At 36.8% G+C, this 24,247-nt stretch overlaps 1 protein-coding gene and 1 non-coding gene across 9 annotated transcripts in view; both read right to left on the bottom strand.

Moving 5' to 3' along the window:
* Positions 1 to 1,639: 1,639 nt before the first annotated feature.
* CCAR1 (cell division cycle and apoptosis regulator 1) overlaps positions 1,640 to 24,247 on the bottom strand; it is a 28,834-nt gene continuing 6,226 nt past the window's right edge. For 2 of the 8 annotated variants that reach the window (XM_062611685.1, XM_062611684.1), the window contains exons 3-26: positions 22,447 to 22,619; positions 21,814 to 21,858; positions 21,019 to 21,051; positions 19,813 to 20,006; positions 19,169 to 19,283; positions 18,893 to 19,085; positions 17,858 to 17,990; positions 17,396 to 17,557; positions 16,739 to 16,964; positions 15,371 to 15,484; positions 14,346 to 14,512; positions 13,418 to 13,628; positions 12,528 to 12,611; positions 11,678 to 11,863; positions 9,872 to 10,063; positions 9,164 to 9,391; positions 8,721 to 8,847; positions 8,462 to 8,503; positions 6,952 to 7,034; positions 5,903 to 6,049; positions 5,385 to 5,505; positions 4,487 to 4,672; positions 3,891 to 4,096; positions 1,640 to 2,968 (exon numbers count right to left, since the gene is read on the bottom strand). In XM_062611685.1, the coding sequence (XP_062467669.1) occupies positions 2,909 to 2,968; positions 3,891 to 4,096; positions 4,487 to 4,672; positions 5,385 to 5,505; positions 5,903 to 6,049; positions 6,952 to 7,034; positions 8,462 to 8,503; positions 8,721 to 8,847; positions 9,164 to 9,391; positions 9,872 to 10,063; positions 11,678 to 11,863; positions 12,528 to 12,611; positions 13,418 to 13,628; positions 14,346 to 14,512; positions 15,371 to 15,484; positions 16,739 to 16,964; positions 17,396 to 17,557; positions 17,858 to 17,990; positions 18,893 to 19,085; positions 19,169 to 19,283; positions 19,813 to 20,006; positions 21,019 to 21,051; positions 21,814 to 21,858; positions 22,447 to 22,619 (3,428 nt within the window). In that variant the 3' untranslated portion in view covers positions 1,640 to 2,908. The remainder of the gene's footprint in view (positions 2,969 to 3,890; positions 4,097 to 4,486; positions 4,673 to 5,384; positions 5,506 to 5,902; positions 6,050 to 6,951; positions 7,035 to 8,461; positions 8,504 to 8,720; positions 8,848 to 9,163; positions 9,392 to 9,871; positions 10,064 to 11,677; positions 11,864 to 12,527; positions 12,612 to 13,417; positions 13,629 to 14,345; positions 14,513 to 15,370; positions 15,485 to 16,738; positions 16,965 to 17,395; positions 17,558 to 17,857; positions 17,991 to 18,892; positions 19,086 to 19,168; positions 19,284 to 19,812; positions 20,007 to 21,018; positions 21,052 to 21,813; positions 21,859 to 22,446; positions 22,620 to 24,247) is intronic. The other 6 variants (XM_062611686.1, XM_062611687.1, XM_062611688.1 and 3 more) reach the window with 6 other exon arrangements.
* LOC134160064 (small nucleolar RNA SNORD98) lies at positions 14,656 to 14,721 on the bottom strand. Its single transcript, XR_009963419.1, has one exon. It is a non-coding gene; the product is annotated as a small nucleolar RNA SNORD98 (small nucleolar RNA).

Here is a 24,247-nt window from a genome sequence, read left to right on the forward strand (position 1 = left end):
CAGCAGTGCCCCATGCTATAGGCACCAGCATCAAGCACTGGGTGAGTCAAGAAAACGTTACATGTCTTCATCATGGTAGAACATGTAGCAGTGCTGGAAACAGCTCCATTATCCTGCACGCAACCCTCAACACTTCAGAAAACTTGAGTAAAAATTCACTACTGGTCTATCCGCCACTGCTGCTATGTAGAACTGAAACTATGAACTTCTGCCTTTTCATTAACAGACCAAAAGCAAAGGGGCCTCAAGACAGTCAACTTTATTCTAGACCATTTTGCATGCAGATATATCACCTGGAACTTCCTAGCCTTATTCAGACATCCACTAATATGAGTATCACTTTCTAAGGGTTTAACTCAGTAATTCCTCCATACTAGACAAAATACAAAAAGGGGAGGGAAATAAGCTATAAACTGAGATTCCATTTACTGGCATGCTGCAGCAATGCTTTCTCTACAGAACAAGACAGTCTGAGATTTACTTTCTATAAAGCATCTATGATGACTTTAAAACTACAAATTGGATGTTGAGGCATTAGAGTAGGACCTACCTTCGGCTCACTTTTTACTAGCCTTTTGTCAGCACCTGCTACATAATGAAAGAAGTGTGAAGCCTATGAAGTGCAACATGAAATACAAAAAAACATTGTTCGTGAATTAAAACTGACAAAGATTGCTTCTCCAAACCTCTATTACTGATAGTCTATTCAATTTTCTTCAGAATTAGTTACATTTCTGGGAATACTGCCAAGAAGCTTTAGCTAATATACACCATCAATGCCTGACATATACAGAACCTTATGCTATTTGGTAAAGCAACCTAAACAGGCTGTAGAGGTCTCTGTTCCTCAGATTATTTGTGCTTCAGGAGACTGGTCAAAGCCTGTATGTTCTAAAACTTCTCCTTGTTTTTCCTCCCTTCCCTCCTTTATTCCTTACCCTTTTAATTTCCTTTCCAACATAAATGCATACTGTACATAACATCTGAAACACTATTACATCAAAACAGTATAAAGATTACTCATTCTAACAAATACTTTTTTTTTTATACTATAAAAATCTGTATCATTAGTAACTGTGGGCCGCCCACTGAACCATAAGATGAGGCTTGCTTGTGGTGACAACTACTTTCAGCTCAGCAATTTCAGGTAAAAACACCCATCAAAACATTTTGAGAGATGTTATCTTGAATTCTGGAATTATTTTCTTGTATGTTCATAGGTACTGCTGCATTTCATGAACAAACCTTTCATTTAAATAAATGGTGCTCAACATCAAAAATGAAACATGCTATCTATCAACAATTTGTACAAAGGTAAAGGTGAAAAATATAATCTGATTACAAAGGAATTTGTTAACACCATCTGTACAACATAGATAACGCCTTTCATAAGAAATTCAATCACCATCTTCATTCATTCTTTGATGTTATCCATTCATAAAGCATGCCTTTTCTGTGTACTTTTATGCCATAATTGTTTTATACTACTTCCTACTTCAGTGTGATCAGTTATCATACAGTGACTCAGTTGAGATGAATGAGGGGAAAAGCTTGTGTGTTATTTTAATGAAAAGATAGTTTCCTGTCTAGCTCCAAAAGAGCCAAGAAAATTAAGTGATAAAAGCACCAGCTTAGACTCTTGAACATAAACTCAGGCATTTTAATGTGTATCTCAGTAAAGCTACACATGTTTGCATGTAGGTTATTCATACATATTATGGCACTTAGACTCTCCTAACAGGTATTTAGTTACCTAGGATATCTAGGCTAAAAAAGAAAGGTCTGCTAAAATTAACCATTTCTGTAAGAAAACCATTAATTTTCCTGGAAGTTGCATCAAAATACAATAGTTCATATTTCACATTATTTGAGTAAATTGCCTTTGACAATGATGTCTTCTTAACTTAGATCTCTAGGGATTTGTGACTACAAAGGCAGGCAATCTTACCCACTTTCAACAAACGAAGTTGTGTACTGCTCCTTAGTAACTATAATATGGAGTATTGATACTTGTGTATCCATTCAGTTGGTGGACTAGAGTCTTTGAAGGAATTACACATACTAAGAAAGAAGTCCAAATTTAATTAAAGGTGGCTTACAATGCTAGCTTTTTCTCCATGTAAGGCATTATTCTGACATCTACTGGCCTGATTTCCAACCATACATTCTAATACACTGCATTTGTTATTGAAAATGAGCATATATATTAATCCAAAGATAAGAACAATTAAAAAACCACAGACAACATACATTTAAAACAGGCCCATGTATTTTCGTATAAATCTCACAAACCTGCCAGTATTTTGGTAGGTTTCTATTGCTTTCTTATCTCATCTGAACCACCGTATGAGGCTTTAACGCAAGCAGCTTTGGGACAGAAAGTTATATTTGGAAGGGAAAAGAAAATGGAGACAAGTAAAAAAAAAAAATTAAATCCAAGAAGCTCTTAAAAAAAAAATCTTTACTTGCAAAATGAAGCAGCTACTTTGTGATTCATATTTGAATTTATAAAGACTAATTAGACCAAAATAAAAACCTAAAAATGGCAATTCTATAAATAATGAAAATTTTGCTTTCACTAGACTTTAATGAAAAGCATTTGGTAATTAAATACTTGCTACTTTTCATTTTGTTGATGAACTTTATTCGGGTTAAAACTGTAACAAAGTTCATCCTAAAACATTTTGCAATGCAAAATTATTTTCACTTGAGGAGTGTCTCAAATTGAGTGCTAAGAATTACAAGCAATCTTCAGAAGCAGACACTCACATTCATAAAACTTTATACATCTTTTGGAACTAAGATATTTATACTACTAAAATCAAACATGCATCACTTCCCATACATTCTGGTATCATGATTTATATTACATTATGTAACACCATTCTTCTAAACAGCAGCACTTTTATCATACGTTTGCTCCATTTTCTTTGGATTTTTGATCTTTATCTTCGCTCTTCCCAATATCCTTAAAAGGAAAAAGGGAAAGGATAACATGAATTATAAAGGGATATTTCTCATGTATACTATAAAGCAGCATGAGACAGATACTGTTTGGTATCAACTTTAAATATTATGTGAACTGATAATCCTACTCAGTTTATTTACAACCAATTCATATTTCTAGTAGTTTCCTGAAAATTGAGGTAGTGGAAATTAAGTGTGACTTAAGCACTTCTGAAGAGAAGCATAAAAAGCATGCCCAGAAGCCTCATTTTGTAGTCTAAAGGTTTGAGGGGTTGCTGAGCCTTTTTTCTTTTCTTTTTTTTTTTCCTTAGTTGCTGTTTCTTTCTCTATTTGAAGAGCAACTGAAACCAGTTTTTGCAAAATCCACTGAATTAGGAAATTAGGATAATAATTTACTGTAACAGTTCCGGCAAAGTATTTATTCTGGCCAAAGTCATCTGAAAACACTAGGCTTCAAAGACATTCTCATCTCAAAAATACCAGACAGAATGAGCAAGGTATTTAACTGAGCTAAGAGCAAGGCAAAAGAGGGTTATGCAGTGCCTTCATCTGTGGGCTCTGGTGGAGTGGGAGGTCTACAGCATGTAATGAAGCACAGGACTGCATAAGGATATCGATGACAGATGTGCAAAAATATGCAAATATCTTTCTGCACAAGGACATAAATGCTTTGGAGCATTATCTGGTTGGCTTAAAACCAATTTTACTGAAATACCTTCATATGAATTGAAATACTTAAGTTCTGCCTTGAAAAACTACTCCTAACTGACCAAACAGAAGAGCAGATTTGGACTGCTGGGAATGGACAAGATCAAGACAGGAAAACCCTAAGATGGTTTGAGATAAAAACTTTTTTGTTTCAATAATTTCTTCTACAGGAAGCCTGTATACAATAATAAAAAATGGAATTAAGCAATTCTAACCTTTTTAAGAACACTCTGTATTTCATCCATAACAGTAGCTAAATTTTTGATTGTCTTATTCAGCTGACCCTCAAATTGCAAGTTTTTATCATCTGAGATCTTCAAATTTTCTTGCAGATGACCAAGGTCCTTTTTCACTTCTTTGAGCTCCGTAGATAGACTTCTGTTAGAATTCTCCAGTTGTAGTATGGTCTTTTCGTCCTCGTCTTAGAAGGAAGGGAACAAGGAAAAAAGTTAAGTCACTTCCAGTGACACATGCTGCGCATCTTAACAGTCCATTTACATGCCAACACCGTAACTACTGATTTTTAAAGAATACTGAATGCTGCATTACATTACAATTTGATAATACTCAAGTCTGACTATATTTGGAAGTCTTACATTCACCTTGAATAAAACAGAAGCATTTCAGCATGGTGACAGTGGCAATCAATAACAGTTGGTGTGCAAGGTCAAAGAGCTTGGGAGATCGAAAATAAAAAAAAAATGGTAAAAAAACAGCCAAGAAATTTAGACCTCAAATATTACTCAAATTGGTTTATCTACTTCAGAAGCCTTGCACCCATGTAAGCACCACCTTCAAAGTAATGCCCAACCTGTTTTTTCTTCTAGTAACTGAAGCTTTTGTTCTATTTCTGCCCGCACTCTTTCACTCTTCTCCAGCTTCTGTAAAAGGCTCCCAACATCCACCATAGCTCCATTGTACACAATGAGACCAACATTTTCTTCTATGGCTTTAGATTCTTGCTTTACAGTAGGCGATGGTAACAGTAATCTGTTTCCTGCATTAGATTAAGTAGCATTAGGAAATAATCATTCTGCCATTTTTTAGTTCTAGCGACCAACCTCAAAAAGCATCTTAAAAAAAAAACCCAACCAAAAAAAAAAAAAGCCCCCCCCCAACCAAAGCACCAAAAAAACCCAGACTATGAGTAAATTCAAGTTTGCTAGTCTATCCCTCAATTTCTCTCCTCCCTTCTTACCCCAGTTCCTATCCTCCCTGCCCCCCAGAGGAGCATGTTCTTTCATGATATTCTTCAATGCCTCCTTCCTGTATTCCTGCCAGGTTGGATAGATCCTTGGGTGACATGGTTTAGTGGGAGGTATCCCTGCCCATCGCAGGGGGTTGGAACTAGATGATAGTAAGGTCCTTTCAAACCCTAGCTATTCTATGATGAATGTCTCCAGAAATCAGGCTCTGTTCTACCACCTACAGCACTGATCCTCCTGATTGCAAAACTGGCGTGAATGCACCAGTACTTGATGTTAACCTCTGTCCTCCTTCCTGTTCCAAGATATTTTTATCCTACAGATATGTTGGAAGCCAGAAATACTGTAATTTATGAACTGCCCAAGATCTACTTTTCCAGACTGGCAGGTTCCCTGCAGATCTGAATTAATTTCTTCAAGGAAGCAAGTATCTCAGCACTCTCATTATCATTTGCATAGAAACAATTCTCTGGAATTTTGTGGCATAAGAAAATAAAATACCACCTAACATATCTTCTTGTAGTTCTTCAGACTCTTCTTGGTTTTCTTCATCTTTAGAAGTGTCTGTTAGTCTTCTATAAAAGCAAGATTCTCTAAGCACTACTTTACTAAGTAGCTTCTTGACCTACAACAGAGCCATGGAAAGAAATATGGTGTTACTTAACAACAAGAATTTTTTCCCCAAGTTTTAACTTGGAAAATTTAAAGAAACTACAAAGCTTTTTAAACTTTAACATACTGGGACTTAAAATGAAATAAGCTAGCGGGGGGGGGGGGGGGAAGGATTAAATTTTGAGACAAAAGGTCCATATACAATATGAGCATATGAAGAGCTGCAAACTGCACCTTTTTATTCCAGGATAATTTACAAAAGATTAAACTAGTATTTTATTGTAAATATGATGTGGCTACATAAAAATCAGGGATGAAATATTTAAGCAACAGCTCTTAGAAGCTGAACTATATTCCTCCCACTTACAGCACTCTTGTAATGTTTTCACAGATATTTTACTATACAAAACCTGAGCACGTGACAGGTGTAATCCAAGAGTGTACAGTATCTCCTCCATGTCCTTCTCCAGAAGATATCCACAATGACTTTGATCAAAATAAACAAAAGCCATCAGAAGATCTCTATTAACAGTTACCATCTGCGTCTTGTCCTTCTCCTACAGAAAATTCATTATGGGATCATTGGCAAGTTAAAATATCATTAAAACCAAAACTTATCAGTTAACAAAAGTTTTCCTCTGTTAACTTTATTACTACGTTCAGTTGCATGATTAATATAACCAGCATTTACCTGCTGAGCTCAAATATAAACGTCAACAAGCTATTTAATCTTTCAAATATTATAAGAATTACAGCACAGTTGATCATAACATCTGCTAGACACACTTTCCTTTTGTTCATGCTAGTATGCCAAAAAAATGAAGAATTAACCTAACAATAGTAAACATCCCTTCTCTCAATCCCATATTTTACTGAACAGCTGTTTTCAAAGTGAAATCCCCATAAGCATGTAATGAATGAGCATCTAGCTCTCACAGCTACAGCAGTTCTGCAGACTGTTTTCCCATTATTCCTATTCCTACATCTGTTTTTCCTTGAAGAAAAAAATAAAGAGAATCAGAACCTCGTTTCATTCTTGCATTTATAAATAAAGTTTAAGTGTAACCAAACAAGCTTATTCTGTTCCTTAATCTTAACTATGGAAGCAAGGTATTGGCCTCATGACACAAAAAGCATCAATTTTCTTGCAGGGAGATGCAGAAACATCATTTGCCAACTGAAAAGCCAGTTTATCTATCAAGCTAAGCTTCTCCTTTCTTATGTAAGGATACACCAGTTAAAAATAACAGATAAAATTGCATCTGATGTCTCTAACATGCACACATACAGCATCAGTCCTCTTGTCTTTCAGACAGAACACTATGTACACGCACTGTTTCAGTCCAAAGTGCTGAAGGAATCAAGGAGTGCAAATAAGTCTTATAATAAAAGTAGTTAATATCTAATTAGGACACCTTTAATAAGGCTATATGTAGCTGTTAAGAAAGGTGTTAATTACTTTATCTTTAGATGATCTCTCTTTGCAATGTCTATTGCCCTCTCTTCTGTCCTCTCGTTTGTTCATTTCCTCCTCATCCCGATCTGTAAAACAGAAAAACAATTCAACATACCCACAGAAAACAATTTTAGAACCACTACCTCAAAGTACATACACTATATCATATACATAAACCATACATATCATATAAATCATACATATCACATACATAAATCCCCAAATATATGAAATCAATGTATTTCACTGAAAAATAATAATAATTAAAAAAAACCAAGTGGCCTTTAAGTGAGTCCTGTTAAAATTTGACTTTTTTCTCTGGTCTTAATCTAACATAAGCCATTTGTCTTTCTTTTTCTGCCCCTTTGGAATAGCTGAAACAAACGCTAACTAGGCCAAAATGAGTTCTGCCAACATTACCATCTATGTAGACGTGTGCAGAGAATGACCACAATTCTCCCTAATGAGGCTTGAGAGAGTCTACGTCTAACTATGGTCACTCTTAACAGGAAAAAATCAGTACTATTTACTCTCAAATATTTCTATACCATAAAAACCTGTATCAACTATGTAACTAAAAGCATGTTTATACGTATATTTGAGCGTGGTATTACTGATCCTCTGATCAGTAGATTCTCCAAGAAATTACAGATCACACTGCTTACTAGATATGAATTACAAACTGCAGGTTTTTTGTTTAGAGGTAGACACTAAAGTAAAACTAAATCTAAAATTAGGATAGAAAGGGAATATGACAACTTCAGGGACAGATTATGGCATGCAGCCATGTACCTTATGTGCAAGTCTTTAGTCAGAGAATCACATCCCAAGTTCAACTTTACACTCACCTTTCTTGTGAGGAAAATTTTGGATAAAACTATGTATCACAACATTTGTCTAATTTTGCCAACATGTTTCTGAGAATCAATAGCTTTCTCCTGCACCTTGTAGATTGTTCTCAGCAACTCTGACTGGGAACAGCACAGTTACAGATTATGGGAAGTACCGGCACCTGTACAGAACAGACAGGCCCAGGGCAATCTCATGGCCAGATTTTAAGAAAGTATTATTTTGGAAATCACAGATTGGCACCAATTTTTTAAGATTGGTGCAGTACTCTGCCAAAAACACAACTAAAAATGTAGGTTAGAAAATGCTGGGACTGCAGTATCTAAGCAGTTCAACCCCACACCTCTAGCAAAAACTCCACAAAAGGACAAAAACCCTGAAAAAGTGCAAGCCAAAAAGCATACATCATATCTTACGCCTTTCTGAACCTCTGAGCAGGGAAAAGGGCTGCTCCCTGGAGACAGGAAAGTTCCCCAGTCCCTTTCCCCATTTCTTTAGGCAAACACAGCTCCACTCAAACAGAAATCAGCTCCTCATAGCACCATGTACAGGGCACCCCACACTTATTCTGGCTTAATAAAAACAGGATGACATTTCAGAACTGAGGAACAAGAAGTTAGGCACATCAGAGTGGCTTGGCTTTTCAGAGGTGCTGAATACTCACATCTCCTACTGACTTCAATGGGAGTTGCGAGTGGTCTGCATTCTGAAAAAAATAAAACCACTTCTATATACATGCCTTACTTTGAGTACCATGGCTACTTTACATTTACTATGTTCATACAATGCCAGAAGTACTAAAATTAGTCTAATAATGCAATTTTAAGTTGTCTAGTTCCAGTGCATTCTCCAGCTTGAGAGAACATATTCAGTGACAATAAAGAAGTAATTCTGAAAGCCACAAAATTTGTAATGCTAGATACCTTCATCGTCATCTTCAGCATCTTCTGCCTCCATCGGATCATATTCTTCTTGATTATTGTCATCTTCAGTTTCTTCTTCATCCTTAGAATCATCTTTCCTTTTCTCTTCCCTCTGTAACAGAAGTTCCTAAAAATTTATCTAGTAAGAACTAAATAACTAGGAAAGTAAAAAACCTCACTACCATTCACTCAAAAATTGCATATGTTTATATTTAGTTGCTTCAAAATCTGGATGATATAGCTGAATGTTAAAATACCATTACACCTGTAGATTTTTTTAAATTGCTGAATATTATTGAAGCATATTTTAAATAGATCAACAAGTCAAACCAATTAACTAACACTAAAAAACCTGAGTTTTGAAAGCAGTAAAGTAAAATTCAGATAGAAGTAGTTTAATACTGATCCAGACAGGACAGAAGATAAATGAACTATCTGCAAACCTTCTTTTCGTCTCTATCTTCTTTTTTATCATCTCCAGATTTTCTCCTCTTTGGTTTTGGATCATCTGTTTCATCATCTTTTTCTTCTTTTTTTTCTTTTCTCTCATCCTTTTTGCCTTTTTTGTCTTTTTTGTCTTCCCTCTCTGGGAGAGAAATCAGTGCTTTGTAAATTCTGACACCAAAATCTCTCTGAAGCATTTCATTGAAGAGTTCAGCAAACAGTGATACCTGCACAAAAGAAGAATGAAAAGAGAACTGACAAAAAGTTTTAAAGTATGTATTAAAAATCTATACACCTGTGACTAAATAGCTCTGAGCTGCTATCTTACCAACTTTCACCACATCAGGATTTTATGTAGTATCAGATTTCTTACCATCTGCTTTGAATATGGAAACCTTGAACAGCTTTATAAACATGCTTCTTTCCCGTACTCCAGCAGTGTAGGACTTAGACCAGCCATATAAATTATAAACTCACTTCCACATCTGAAAACCTGCACATTTCTTTGGGATATTATATAGTGACTATATAGCTATTGTAAACCATGTATGAAAGACTGTTTTTTTGCCAGGTATTGCATAAAAACTAACTTATTCAAGTTTAATTTGCTATGTTATCATACACTTTCACAGTTTCAGAATACGGCACTGGTAACAGAATTTAAAAGAAACAAGAATGTCTAACTGCAAGTAGCACAGCTAAATTACCTCAAAGGAATGTTCTTTATTATCTTCTAATCTATAGTCCAGAAGAACACTAAGAGACATAATGCTACAGTCAAACTTCCCACTCTTTGCTGCCCAGTTAGGATGTACAATGATTGCTGGTTCATCAGGTAAGATGTAACGTCTCTCCCGCCGCTGACGTTCCATTTCTTCTTGACGTTTTCTTTCCTCTTCCTGAAAAGAGGCAAAAAAAAACAACAACAACCCAACCATATAGCATACTCCAAACATGAAGTTTCAGTCTACAGACTAGTGTTTAAGACTCACTGCTTTGAAGAAAGTGAAGAAAAGCCTAACCTGCTGGATGCAACACAGAATACAGAAGTCACACACTAGAATTTCTGGAATGCATTCTGCATCCACCGCCAACATTCACCTGTAACAACTGCAAACTTGAGCAGTGTAAAGCAAGACATGAAGTGTTATTTAGCCCACAGAGCAATAAGCACCTTGTTAAGTATCTTACGGTGTTAACTGCAGCATATTCATTCAACATTGGAAGGACTCAAGCTAGTTCGCTTCAAGAAATGGACTGCAAACTAGCAAAGGAGCCAATGCTCCTGAAGGAACTTTGATTGTCTAGGGATGTTTTTAGAGCAATACAGTACAGTAAGCTGTCTCATTCCTTACGTAGGAAGAGTAAAAGCTTCAAGTATCATCTTCTCAACAACTACCAGATGTCAATTTATTCAGCTCTTTTGATTATGGGAAATGAAATCTCTGTAGATAAAACTGATGCACATCAAACAAAAGGTTACTAAAGGTAAAATACCAAGCAGCTTACTGAATGCCAAGGGAGAAATACTGAAGTTTTATGAGTACAGATAAAAGGCATGGCAGAGCTTGTGCTTTTTAAAGAAACAAGCAAAATCTTGAAAGCTCTGTCCCTGTGTTAAAGAAAGCCATGGCAAGAAACCTGAAGATAGTTGAAGTGCATCCAAGCTGTGTGAGAAGGCAGCAGCTGACAGAATTAGCAAGCACATGGCCTTTGCTCCCTTCAACAAGGCTTACACAGATATATAAAATTTCAAATCATCCTGTATTGGCTAGCAGGTAATACACAAAAAAGCGGGTTTAAAAGCAACTGACCCACAATACATTCACAGGACATTTATGTCTTTTCTGTGGCTGAGCTTTGGCCTTACTGCACAGATCTTGTTTATCCTCAGGAAACAGCAAAACAGACTAAGTAGTACTGAAACTACCAACTGCAAAACTAAGAAACTTCAACACATAGGAATGTCATCCAAAAGCAAAAATTAAAGTTTCACAGTAAGGGAAAACAAACTTAACCAAACTGTCAGCCATGTGAAGAAACTGGACTCCCTGAGACACTGTAACTTCCACAGGAGGCACCTACCCCCTCCTATTTCCACAATAATTCCCTAAGGCTTCATACAACTGAGCAGTTGCTTTTCATGTAGGTTTAAAAGGTTAAGTGTATTCACCCGCTCTCAAGAAGTTTTTCTCGTGAGTTTGGAATTTATTTTTCCTTACGTTGAAGGCCTGACGTTAATTCAGACACCCTTAGCGCAGCTGCACATTGCAGCTGACTTTGCTGATATAAAGAAATTCAAACTTGCCAAGATTTTGTTCCAATTCAGCATCTCAAGTTACGGCAAGGAGTTCCCAGCACAGTCATCCAAGAACTACAAAATCCTTAACACAACTGGGCATAGTCTTGTACTTTTTATACCAATGTATTTACTTATGCAAATGTCACACATAATGGTTTATGTATTTATGTATATTTAATAAGGCTTAAACCAAATATGTCCAAAACCTAACCTCTCTGTCATCTTCAGATTTCCTATCTTCCTCCTCTTCTTCTTCTTTCTCAGACTTCTCTAGCTCCTTTTGCTCTTCTTTTTGTTCCTCTACTTTCAGCTGCTTTGTCAGTCGAGCTATCAACTGCGATTTCAGCCCTTTCGAGCTAAGGGTTCGACTTTCTAATTCTTTGCGGAGGTCATTTACCTAGTAAACAAAAGCTTTGTAAGTGGTATCACCCAGTGACATTGCAAAGCATTTGATTAGCAGAAAAGGTGAAGTAAAAATTAAGAACACTGAACAGTCAACTGTATTTTTTAAATCTGTACTGAAAACCACTAATATTTACAGATACATAAACCATTCTACATTTAAAGTTGCACTCTCAAAGAACCCCTTTTTGAAGAACTTCTCACAAGGGCAGGAAAGCCATTTTACTACAGCAAAATAGTTTATTACTATTATTATTGCCTTCAAGGAGACTTTTACTTATGTCTTCTGCCACATGTTTTTGTATAATTACTGCCTTTTCAAACTAACATTAAAGTATTTTAAAGTATCATAAAGATTACTGCAGAAATTTAATTTTCCAGTTAATACATTGTATGTGATACCCTTTAATTGTATGTAGTTCAAAAGCTCAGAATAGTTTCATTTAGCTGTATTCACTTATTATAATCAGGAGTCACACTTGCATACTGTGATATCACATCCAATACCTACAAAAATCAGCAAGGTAAAACACTTGTTTTAAAACACTTGCTGTAAAACAGAAGGGTTTTGCTCAATTAAGGGAATATATAGCTATATTTCAGTTTGTGCCTTAAAAATGAAAATGTAAGAAACGGAAGAAAATTTAAGAGTTAGTTACCTTCATTGTTTTTGGATCCAATTTAGACCAGTGTGTAGGTGTAGAGATCTCTTTAGCTTCCCCATCATCCTTTTCCTCTTCATCCTGACAAATAAAATTTAGAAATTATCATTCAGAAAGTTTGAAAACACGTCAGTTATTTTTTTAATTCTGTTGCTGATCTGTGCAAGGTCACAACTGTTTCAGATAGTCTTCTCCTAAAGTTATTATTTAGACAAGTTCACACACACATTCTACCACTTTATAAATGATCACAGTGCCACTCAGCCAATACAAGCCAGATCTGCGGAACACAAAAGGGTGATAAGCAACACCACAAAGAATATTGGGGTTACACAGACACTGCTGGTCTCCATTAACCACACAGTGTGTGATCTTCCCCCAGATTTTAAATCTCCCAAATTACTCCTTGTTCAGTCAGACCTTCCCTTATTCCAAGATGCTGATCAGCCACATGGCCTGAAATTCAGATGTTTCAGACTAGTGTTTGTTCAATTCCAAGTATCACAATTAGAACTGGCCAGAGGAGAGAATTTTGGAATTTTAGAAAATGGCAAAATGTTTAAAGACAGCTATTCGTAAACTGCATCTCACTCAACAACTGCTCCCAGATTCCAGCAACTACATCTATGATAAAAAATTTTCTGCGCATCATAAGCACAATTCAATTCCATTTGTGGTATCAGCATACACATTTAAAATTAGTGAACTAGCTGAAACAAAAATAAAAACCAACATCCACTACACTGCTGAAAGCTGGTTTACCAGTCATTGTTACCAGTTATGTTCCTCCTATGTATGTATGTTGTGTAGCATGTGGTGTGCATTTTGTGCCTGTGTTCCTGTGCCTGTGAGAAGCAGAAATAGAAAAAGGGATTAGCGTTCAGTGCCTGTTCTCCATCAGCCTCCTTGCGTTCACCCTGAAGCTTCTCGACCAGCTGCTGCTTGTATCCTCGGGAGAGGGTTTCCCACTCTGAGCGGGTGGGAAGGCAATGCCAAACATCCGGGAAAAATAAAACCACTGTCTCCACATGAGCTGGAACTGTACGCCCCTTGTGGGTCTCCTCAGGGCGATGGTAGCGAATCTCTGCAAAACGGTACCTGTTGCAAGGGAAGAAGCATGTTGGAAAAAAAATTCTACAATACATTTTAAAAGAGCCTAGATCACTTGTAGCACATCAAGTAAAGAAACTTTGCTGCAAGACCTTGAAGTTTATCTAAAGAAAAAAATTATGGAAGCCATATTTTCTCTTTCGGCACAATTGTACAACGTATCGCACTTGAAAAGGAGGAAAACCCAAAAAATTCTTTTTATGTAACTTGGTTTTTAGCACACAGGTTTCATGTGCAAATAAAAGTGTTGAAATGATTGAAATTTAGCATACAATAGACTTTCCTGGTATTAGTAAAACTTCAGTGAGTGTTAACACAGGACAAAAGCTCAGCAAGAGAAAATATGGCTATATAACGAACGGCTATTCACTTGTAACAAAAGAACAATGAAATGAAGTTCTCTTGACGATCTTCTCCAGCTATGCACAAAATGAAAAATATTTTCAATGCACATTTATTAAGAAATTACAGCATAACACATCAAAATAAACCCAGAGTTTTTAATTAGTTCTTAATGCAGTATTCAGCACAGTTGGCACCAATCAAGCTTATTACAAATCAGAACATCCTTTGAATAGTTTACCTGCACTACCAAGAGCAGCCAACAAAGAAAAGTTTTTTTCCATTTCTTTCTTTTTTTTTTTAAACTTGGGGTAACAGACAAGTACTCCTACAGTGGACTTTGCTTTGCAGTACAGTACTTACCATTGTGTGCACACACTTAAGTCAATTCCTGTAAGAGCCTTGCAACAACGAATAGCCGTCTTTATCAGCACGGAAGGGTCCTTTTCTGGATCAGGTCCATCCAGTGATGGGGACCAGTGTCCTCCAATTGCCATAGCTTCATCTTTGCCTTTCATACCCACTAAAAACTAGACAAAAAGAGTCTTCTGAATGTTCCCCTGCTACGGATGGAGTCTTATTTTCCCAAAGCACAAATAATACTTAATAGAACACACTGAAATCCATGAGTAAGCTACCACATTATTTTGAAATCTCAAAGTCAGTCAAGAAGGAGTTCAGTTTTTTTTTTTTTCCACAGATCATTTCAGAAATGGAATAGGTTAAAACATCATCACTCATTCTTGCTTGCAAGACTTTCCATCAAGTTTCTTTACTGGGACAAGGCTTGTTCCTTTACAGTCAAAGCTTTCTAACACAAAAGACAAACAGCTACTCATTTAAATGGTGCCTTAATTCCAATACACATCTATAGATGCTCCTGCTTAGAAGTAATAAAGCAAAGCTACAAAAAATAAGAACATTATAAATTCAATTACTCCCATTTACTTTAAGACAATAGCGTCTAATTGGAAAACAAGTCTGTGACATCCTGAAACACCACAGCACTTATTGTTCAGTTTTTAACAATAGTTAAATTTCACTTCATACACTGGTTATTTAACTGTTGCTTCATTTGTAATCCCTTCACAGCTGAGCTCCTAAAAAAATAGTCTAAGTGCCTGTAAAAAGACTAACAAAGTTAATAACATAATACAAGTTTCTCCAAATATCTATTGTTTTGAGTTCAAGGTGAGCATTCAGTAAATATTAAAGCAGTGACGATGGAGCTCCTATGAACTGGAAACAGGATTCACATATAAACTAGGTCTCCTTAAAAATGAAGCCATCATTTAGCTGCCTACAAACTCCTCCCTTACTGCCTAGTATTTTAAAGCTCTATAACCAACCTTTATTGCCAAAAGTGTCTGGCATTGAAGCATATTTACCTTTACAAGTCTAGCGGGATGCTGAAATCCATCACGAAGTTCTTGAGGATCTTCAGCCAGAGCACATGACTTGTGATAGAGATCTTCCATACTAGGACTAGCCATCAACATCACCTGTTGTGTAAGTCAGATCAGTCTTGTGAAGGTTTCCCACTATGACTGGTAAACAATGACCACAACTTCCAAATACATACACACCAGTACTTTTTCCTTAATGTCACAAAAAATCAAAACAACTAAAGGTAAAATAAACTGTCGAACTGAGGTTAAAATGTCTGCCAAGGACCAATTTCTCTTCATCACATATGGATGCAATGTGTGATCTTATTTAAAACCAAACCAAACCGAAAGCAGATAAAAGCAAATGCTTTGGATGTTACCAGTATATGCCAAATAGCCTATACCAAGAAGCAAACTGAGTACATTTCTGGTTTCAGTAACTTACTCCTTCCATTTGTCACAGTCACAAGGCAACTGACTAACACACTGATTTGCATCCTTACAGCATCCCATTAGCCCAGCCAATTCTACCAAGGTTGCTGTATATCCTAAAGAGGTCAGTATTATGAAATGGGATGCTATTCCTCAGTTACTAAATATATTTTGAAGTCTGACTTTCTGAAAGAGAGCTCTTGTTCTGCATCAACAGACTAAAAAAACAGTATGTCTGATACTTGCCCCAAGGCTTCAAGACTTATATACACAGAACGTAAGAAAAGTGAAGTCTTTCAGAAATACAAGAGTTAAAGGCAGTTTTGTTTCTAAACCTGTCTTTATAATGAAATACACTTCTAAAACAGATTGACCTCAAAATCTCAGACCTATTTTAGTAAGAGTTTTAGGAAGATGTTTTGACACTGAGGTCTTTTATACATCATTACAGCCCTTTTGACATTCAGATAATCCCAATATGCTCAATCTACTTTCCACAAAATAATACTGAGAGGAATCTGAAAGAAAGAAAAAAAAAATAAATCACTAAACAGAAGAGCACAAACTGCACAAAAGGGACCCTTGAAGAAACAAAAAGGGGCTCCGCTAACTATTCAGAATGAATCACCTAAAAATAACATTCAGACATATTGGGGAAGCTGGCTTTCTTTCCTATAGTCAGATTGGTCCAACTGGGTGCAGAAAATGGTAGAGGCCTCAGTAAAAATATTTAGGACAGCTTTAGTAACAAAAGTACAAACTGAATTTCAGTCATGATTCTTCAAGCACTACATACTAGCTCTTTATTGAAAGGTTTAAAAACACTGTGTTTTGTTTAAATTACAGAATATTTTCAGTTCAGTTAAATTTACTTTTTTACCTTATTGGTAAAAAAACTTCTAATGAATAGCCACAGTACTGGAAATCCATACAAACCTTTGCACTGTACAGATGATCAGCATCAGGTGGATCAAGGACAGCAGCGTTTTTATCTATAGGATCTACTTCTCTATGCATTACATAGAAATTACAGTAGTTTCCCAGCTGAAATGGTCTAGACATAGGAAAAGCATCCACCCATGTAAACTGAGCATCAAAGAAATCACTTGGGATATACAAGTTCTGGTAACGCCTCCTCAGCTCCATCATATCGCAGCTACGGCTGAAATAAACAATATTATTTGAAAGATACAGCAATAAAAAAAACAGTAATAAAGGCACATAATTAAGAGGTATATTAACTGGAAATACAGCCATTGTGTATTTATTACTGTATGTATGTATATACGTAAGATGTAAAGAGAAATATCTGAGTGTCATGGTTTAAAATCAAGTAACTACTAACTACTTCTGATTAAGGTGTCTGCATATTAGGGAGAATTTATAAAGGTATCCAGTAGCATCAAAAAATAACAAAGAACCTATAAAACATTTATCATAGAAGGTTCTCAGCCATTACATATTTGATATTTCTTTAAGGTTAAGATAACATTTAACACTCACTACACACACACACGTGTTTACACAGCTCACAGTAATCTGTGCCCACAATTAAAGTAAGATGTAGGCAAACATCTGGCACTATAAACATACCAGTCCAATGAAAACTTTGAAAATTGAACTGTGTAACGAGGAACAACACGTCGTGGTCTTCGAGGTGACCTCTCCCTCTCTCGTCTCGGTGACCTCTCTCTGGAGCGTTTTCTCTGGGGTGACCTTTCCCGGGACCTACGTCTCTCTCGTTCTCTTTCACGACTTAAAAAACGCATACAAGATACAAATATTTTTGCATGCTGATAACAAAAAACGGTTTCCAGAACAGAAGCTAAAAAACTCACAAAAAGGAGAGAAGTTCCTCATAGTTTCAGAACACTGTCTCTTTACAAGAGACCATTCATGCAATTCCTTCATTTCAGAAAGGCAAGATCTCTTCACTAATATCTATCGTAAAGCCATTTGTGCATATCACTGACTCACACCGGAACAAGCCCAGCTCTGTTTGCAGACAGGTCTTTACAGAACGCTTTGATTATAGTCTAGTCTTCGACAGCATACCTCCTGTCATCTTTTCGGTTTGGCATAGGGTCTCCTCCTCTGTCATTCCTCCCGGAAAATCTGGATGGTGGGTCTAATCTTCGAGCTGGTTGAGGCTGTGAAACTAGACGAACAGGTGGCTGTAACAAACCACCTGAAACAAAAAATTAAAAGATCAATACCTAACAGGGGGCAACTATCCACACTTTACAAACATCGCTGCTTTACAGTTGCTTCACTTGTGTACATTTTCTAAACTAACCCTAGAGTCAAATAAATCTACTTATAATGCCCATCCCAAGAAACTGAAGAGACCTAGGCTTTCGTACACCGATTCAAACTGAGACACTAGTGAGTGAAACTGGTTTAAAAGCATCTTCTTAAGATGGAAGCTTCCCGAAGCATTATTCTTAAATCTATTTATTACACTGCTGCATCAATCCCCTAGTCCATACTTTTTTTTGTCTCAAGGTATTTAACCAATTGCAAAGGGAGCAAACATTACTAAACACCAACTAGGACTAACTAGATTGTAATAAGCATTTATCCAAAACAGTTCTGCTCTGGTGATAGCTTGTCTCCCTTTGCTTGTCTTCCCTTTCTTCATTTTATCTTATTATCAACCATATTACTAATTCTTCAGCCAACGTTCAAGTGACCCCACAACCTTTGTTTTAGGTTTGCCATGTTTGGCAGTATTTCTTATCTCAAATGCCAACTTAGCTAATAAAACACAGATACAGAAGTAACAGTTCTAACAACACAACTGTGTGAAATATAAATTTAATATATTCTAATATAAAAATTATTACACTGATTTTGCTTTTGGATTATGAACAGGAGTCCATGGGGATTTCACTACCAAGTGACTCTTGAGCTATTGCAGGCAATGTGCCCCACATATAGCTGCAGGAAGACATATCCAAACCGAAAATTCTACAGGGTCCTTTACATATTATTTAAACTATTACTTCAGTCTTCTGACTAACAAAAAAAGTAATCATCACACACTAAGCAGCAGAAAGACCACACAAACTCTGCACACTGAAGGGGCACCTTTCTGCTGTGGCTGCTGCAGTAATGGCTGAGGCTGTGTCTGAAGCAAAGGTGTGATTGAAGCTGCTGATATTTGTGCCTGCAACAAGGACTGTGGCTGTGGCTGTGCCTGAACACTGAATGCAGTTTGCTGTGCAATGGGCTGAAGAACTGCTGGAGGAGTCTTCAGTAACGGTTGAGCTTGTGTCTGGTTCTAACAACAGAAGAGAAAATTAATTGTGAGTGAGCATAAACTAGAAGCAGTAGGTACAAGCTAGACTGAGTGACTCCATATACCTGATTTGGAAGTGTCTGGATCCTTTGTGCATTCCATTTGAACGGCATATTAGGATTGTAAGTAGCCTCTACCAAAACTCTATCGCCCACCTGAGGGGTTTTTCCTTTAACAGCACTGCAAACATAATAAAATGTATTGTCTTAGTCTTATCTAGTTACTTTACAGTTGCAAGTTACATGTAGAGATGGGAGAAAATATACAAAGTTCATAAAAAAAAATTAAAAAAAAGCTTACGAGAAGAGCATCTACCCCCAAATTCAGTGAAAGTGCCACCTGCTTCAGCTCAGAGTACGCATAGGAATTTAATTCCCATCTTAGGTCCAAAAGTTTCCTAATGAGTACTAAGTTAAGACAGGCAGATAGCAAGTTATATGCACTTTAATCACCTACAAATTCAAAAATTTTACATTATAAGGAGCTTAATACCTTTCAAGTCTCACAGGTATGGGCTTTGCATTAAGAAAATTGAAAAATTCACATAAAGGAACTCAGTCTATTAACTTACTTGACCACCTTACTTCCAGTGTTGACAGAAGACAATGTACTAACTGCAGGCACTATCGGTAGAGTAACAATGCAATAACCTAAACCTTGTGAGTGAAGATACCCCAGAGTACTTCTGTAGGCAAGTATTACATCTTACCTAAGTTGAAAAAAGACATCTTCATCCACAAAACCAAATGTATCATGTAGTTTAGTAACAACCCCAGTGAAGACACGCTGCTTTTGTGGCTGGGTTTGCTGTTGGCTTGACCGAGGTGCTGGGTAAGAAACAGTTATCTGGGCTGCCGGTTGAGGAGTAGACAGGCTAAGACTGGTAGGTAGCGCAACAGCTGGCTGTAAGCAAAATAAAGCAAACTATAAATCTTATAACCAGCTGACATACCTACAAGGAACAGTTCCTTTACCCATGTAGGCAGGAGTTTAAAATGTCTCTAAAGCAATTATTCTGAATGGAGATTTTCAGAAGGTGGAAGTGTTCTGTCTGTAGATGACTTTTTTCTACTTTGGATAAAGACTGAATTTGTTTATCCTTTGCTTTTAAAAAAGCCAACTTCCCCAAAATATGCACAGTCTAGAAAAAAACAAACAAACAAACAAAAAAAAGGTGAAGACTGCATTAGTGCTTACAGGTAACCCATGCAATGGGCCTGAACAGGAGATACGTTCTTAACTGTGCCAGGAATACATGCTTAGAGATTATTCTCCATTTCTACTCCAGCTGTAGTGTTAGAAATCGGTGAAGGCTGAGGCTAACACAAACCCTTCCCTAACTCAGTAATTCCAGTGCTTGCCTTCTTATAACAGCAGAACACAGCAAGACAGTGTAGGGTTGGTTTTGTTTGGTTTTTTTTAAAGCATGTTTAAAAGGTTAAGTGAAAATGAAACTAGAGCAACCTAGTGTGTTAAATTGTTGCAAGTTTTAAACCTGTCAAGCTCAGCAAGACTCTTGGTATTTCTCTATACACCTACTGCAATACTGTTAGAAGGTTAACATTCCTTCTCAAAGGAAAGATTTTCTTCCCAGGTGGTTACTCACTGCAAGACAGCCAAACACTTTAAGTTTGAACAAAAAAAAAAAAAAAACAACCAACCCCAAAAAACAAAAGAAAATAAATAAATAACTCAACATACATATTCCCTTCAAGATTAAGGAACAGTGGTTGCTACTAATTTTTGAAACCAAGGCAATGCATATTTTAACGTCTGGATAAAATGAAACTGTACCAATTAAACGTCCATTCACATGACTTCATTTTACAGATTAAACTACCCAAGACTTCACAAATTTGCACTATTGAATTATCTGTGTTTGGGGATGAAGACCAAACAATAAAACCAAACTAACCTGAGTTAAAAGGGTCTGCTGAGGTTGCTGCAACTTAAAATAAATAAAGTTATAAATTAATTTTATTTGCTTAAGGAAAGCGTACAATTTTACCTCCTCTTTACAAGTAAGAGTTTTTGCTTAATCTGTGTCAGTTAATAGTCCTTTGCTGTTTGGTCATTTCAGCAGTTTGCATACGCATAAAACTGTGCTCATCATGTGGTTAATTTTAAGGTTGTATAATCTAGGTTTATTCAGTAAGCAGAAATGCTGGGGTTTCTGTAACTGAAAGTTAGTAACACCAAAAAAAGCTCTGGCAGCTGGAGAAGGTTAGGTCTGTAATTTCCATATTCTTTCCTTCTTTTTCAAAACCTTGTGAAGTTCAAGGACCATAAAAAACCAAACCAACCAACAAAAAAAAACCAAAATGACAAAACACACCCCCCACCCCCCCCACCCCCAAACCCCACAACAACAATCCAACCAAGCAAAAACGTAAAAAGGAACTTTTTGTGGACAGCATCTTTCCAGCAGTTAAAACACATGGCCCTGTTTAGAGCAAAGTTTAGCAGGAATCATGTAACATGGAACAGTATGTATTTTTAAATTTCATTTTTAGATGAAGGTACACAGGCTTCCATTCTGGATACATTTCTCCAAGTTTATGAATTTCAAACTCTCTTTCACTACAAAAAAGTACTACTTAGTTTAACAACGTCCCATACAAAGATGATTTCGGAGACAAATCCTAAAAGACACACAGTGAATGTTATTTTTAAAGTTATTTGTGAGGTACACAGTAAGAATCACACAAACCTGTTGCTGTACACTATAGAGAGTCTGCTGAGGTTGTGAATATTGCTGAAACAGATAAAAACAAAGTATCTCATAAACAGGAAGTATTATTACCCCAGTAACACCAAATACAAGTTATCTGCTAAGCTAGTTTTAGATAGAAACTAGTAGCGTTCAACACTTCTAATACAAAACATAACTAAAAGTATCAACATATTACTTTCATAACAAATATTTTTAGCCTTTACAGTAGATTCTGATGTACTCTTTCTAGCTAAAATCACTAATTTCTTTTTAAGCCTGACACTTAGGCCAATGTCTAGGGCAAAGCATGAAATCATGTAATATACTATGAAGAATACATATAGTGATGGAAGATAGTTGAAACTCTAGATTCTTGGTTCAGGTGCAGCAAAATTCCTTTTCCCAAATTCTGTAGCCAAAAGACAGCACCTCCACAGCCAAAATCCCCACCTTCACAGACTAATACAACTCGTAATAGCTGTAGACCTAAAATCCCACTGTTTTTTTCAACAGCTTTATACTGTAATGTTCACCATTTCCCATACTGCTTTTCTCCTGGATACTTTAGCTTTACAAAGCCACAGTATTAAATTAAGTTCATGTTGTCAAGAGCAAATGCTTTTTCTTTACCTGCTGTAATGCAGCTGCTGCAGCTGCAGCTTGCTGCTGTAAAGCAGCTGTCTGAGTTAGCTGATAGTTTGTTGGTGTTTGTGTAGTCAGGCCTGCTGCTGCCAATGCTGTTTGCTGGGTGTATATTGTAGGAGAGGCTCCAAGCAGCGATGGCTGCTGTACACCAAGAGCAGCTGAAAAGAGAACACATTCAATAAGCACTAAGAGCAACTTTAAATAGCTGAAATTTCTGATAGTTAGAAGAGATGCAGTATGTCATGCTTCACTCCAGAGTCAAGCCATAAAGCACAGAAACCCAATTCCAAAATTCAAGGTAAAGTTTCACACCTCACCAGCTTTTCTTCTACATTAATTTACAAACTGTACACCACAACAGAGGCACGGAGACCACTTAACTTCCTTCTCTCAAGTTGCTCATGAGTTCATAGCTCTATGAGCTGTCATCCCCATCTGCACCCACCCTCAACTCATACACACACTGTATTCTTTCTTGAATGTATTTCAGGATTTGGATGAGGCAGAGGAAGATTTTTTTACTCTGCTCCGTAAATTAACACATTTCATTCTGTCTGAGGGAAAGAGAAATCTTTACTGCAACAGCAGCTATGAATCAGAGGCTTGTGGAACATGTCCTCTAAAAATGCACAAGGCTTTGCTTCACTCAGTACTGTCTTTGTACCTGTGAGAGCTGGATTTTGTAGATACGGGGCTGGTAGTGAACGGACAGCCTTATAACAACAGGGAGTTTAACTGGTCCCCATGCATACAGGGAGCAAGTCAAGCTCTCCGCAGCTTTTACAGGAAAGGGGTTGTCCTGTCCTGATTCAAACTGCCGGGAAGGACAGATTAGTTTATTTAATGTTGTATCAGATTTTAATTAACTGCAGATTTTAATTAACTGCATATTACAAGGAGCAGCTATCCATATGCTACGCTTTGTATGCACGTGATACTTCTGAACAAGATACGCTTAAGCCTTATGGACAGAACTTGTCAGGACAAAGAGCCCTGCACAATGCAAATCTGAGTGAAGAACTGTGAACATATCTGGAAACCTGCTCCCTCTTTGGCAGGAGTTTTAGAAAAAGTTATCTGCAGCTGCATGAGCAAATATCACTTCAGCAAGCTAACAGTCCAGTCCACATGTTTAAATAAAGCCAAAGAGAAACTCAGCAGGGAAACATACTTGCCAGCAAAACCAGGTCAGCCAGCCACCTTCAGAACTAAAGAACATTCGAGTTGGACAAGGCTCCTTTCTCTTCCAAAGCCATTAGAGGCACAATGAAATGAAGAACAGATTTACAGTATTTTTCCCTCCAGAGTTTATGCTTCACACTATTCTTAATGATCTAAAATAAAACTGTCATTCCTGACCCAAGGATACAGTAAGAAACTGCTTGTAGTTGGTGAACATCACCACAGAATACACAAAAATGCTGTATCCAACTCAAAAGATCCTGGATAAGGTAATGCTCTCTACTACACTGCTCTTAGCAGCAGAATACAATCTTCAGGGAACAAGTTGATGGCACTGATCATCTTACAATTTGGAATAAAACATGGAAGCAATATACGAACAACAGCAAAAATAATCACCATCGCTGTGATCCATATTAACTATTAATAAATACATAAATTAGTATTACTTCCTGGAATACTAACAAGTGAAACCAAGCATTCTATAGTACAGTATTTCCAGTATTACATGAATTCTCCCCCTGAAAAATTCCAACATTTGGGTTTATTCAGAAGCCAAATCCGAGGCTTCTTCCATGACATGCCCTCCACATGCTTGATCCTC

Source organism: Pezoporus occidentalis, unplaced genomic scaffold, assembly GCF_034315485.1.
Source record: "Pezoporus occidentalis ecotype Australia unplaced genomic scaffold, CSIRO_AGI_Poc_V1 ctg155, whole genome shotgun sequence".
Classification (NCBI taxonomy): domain Eukaryota; kingdom Metazoa; phylum Chordata; class Aves; order Psittaciformes; family Psittacidae; genus Pezoporus; species Pezoporus occidentalis.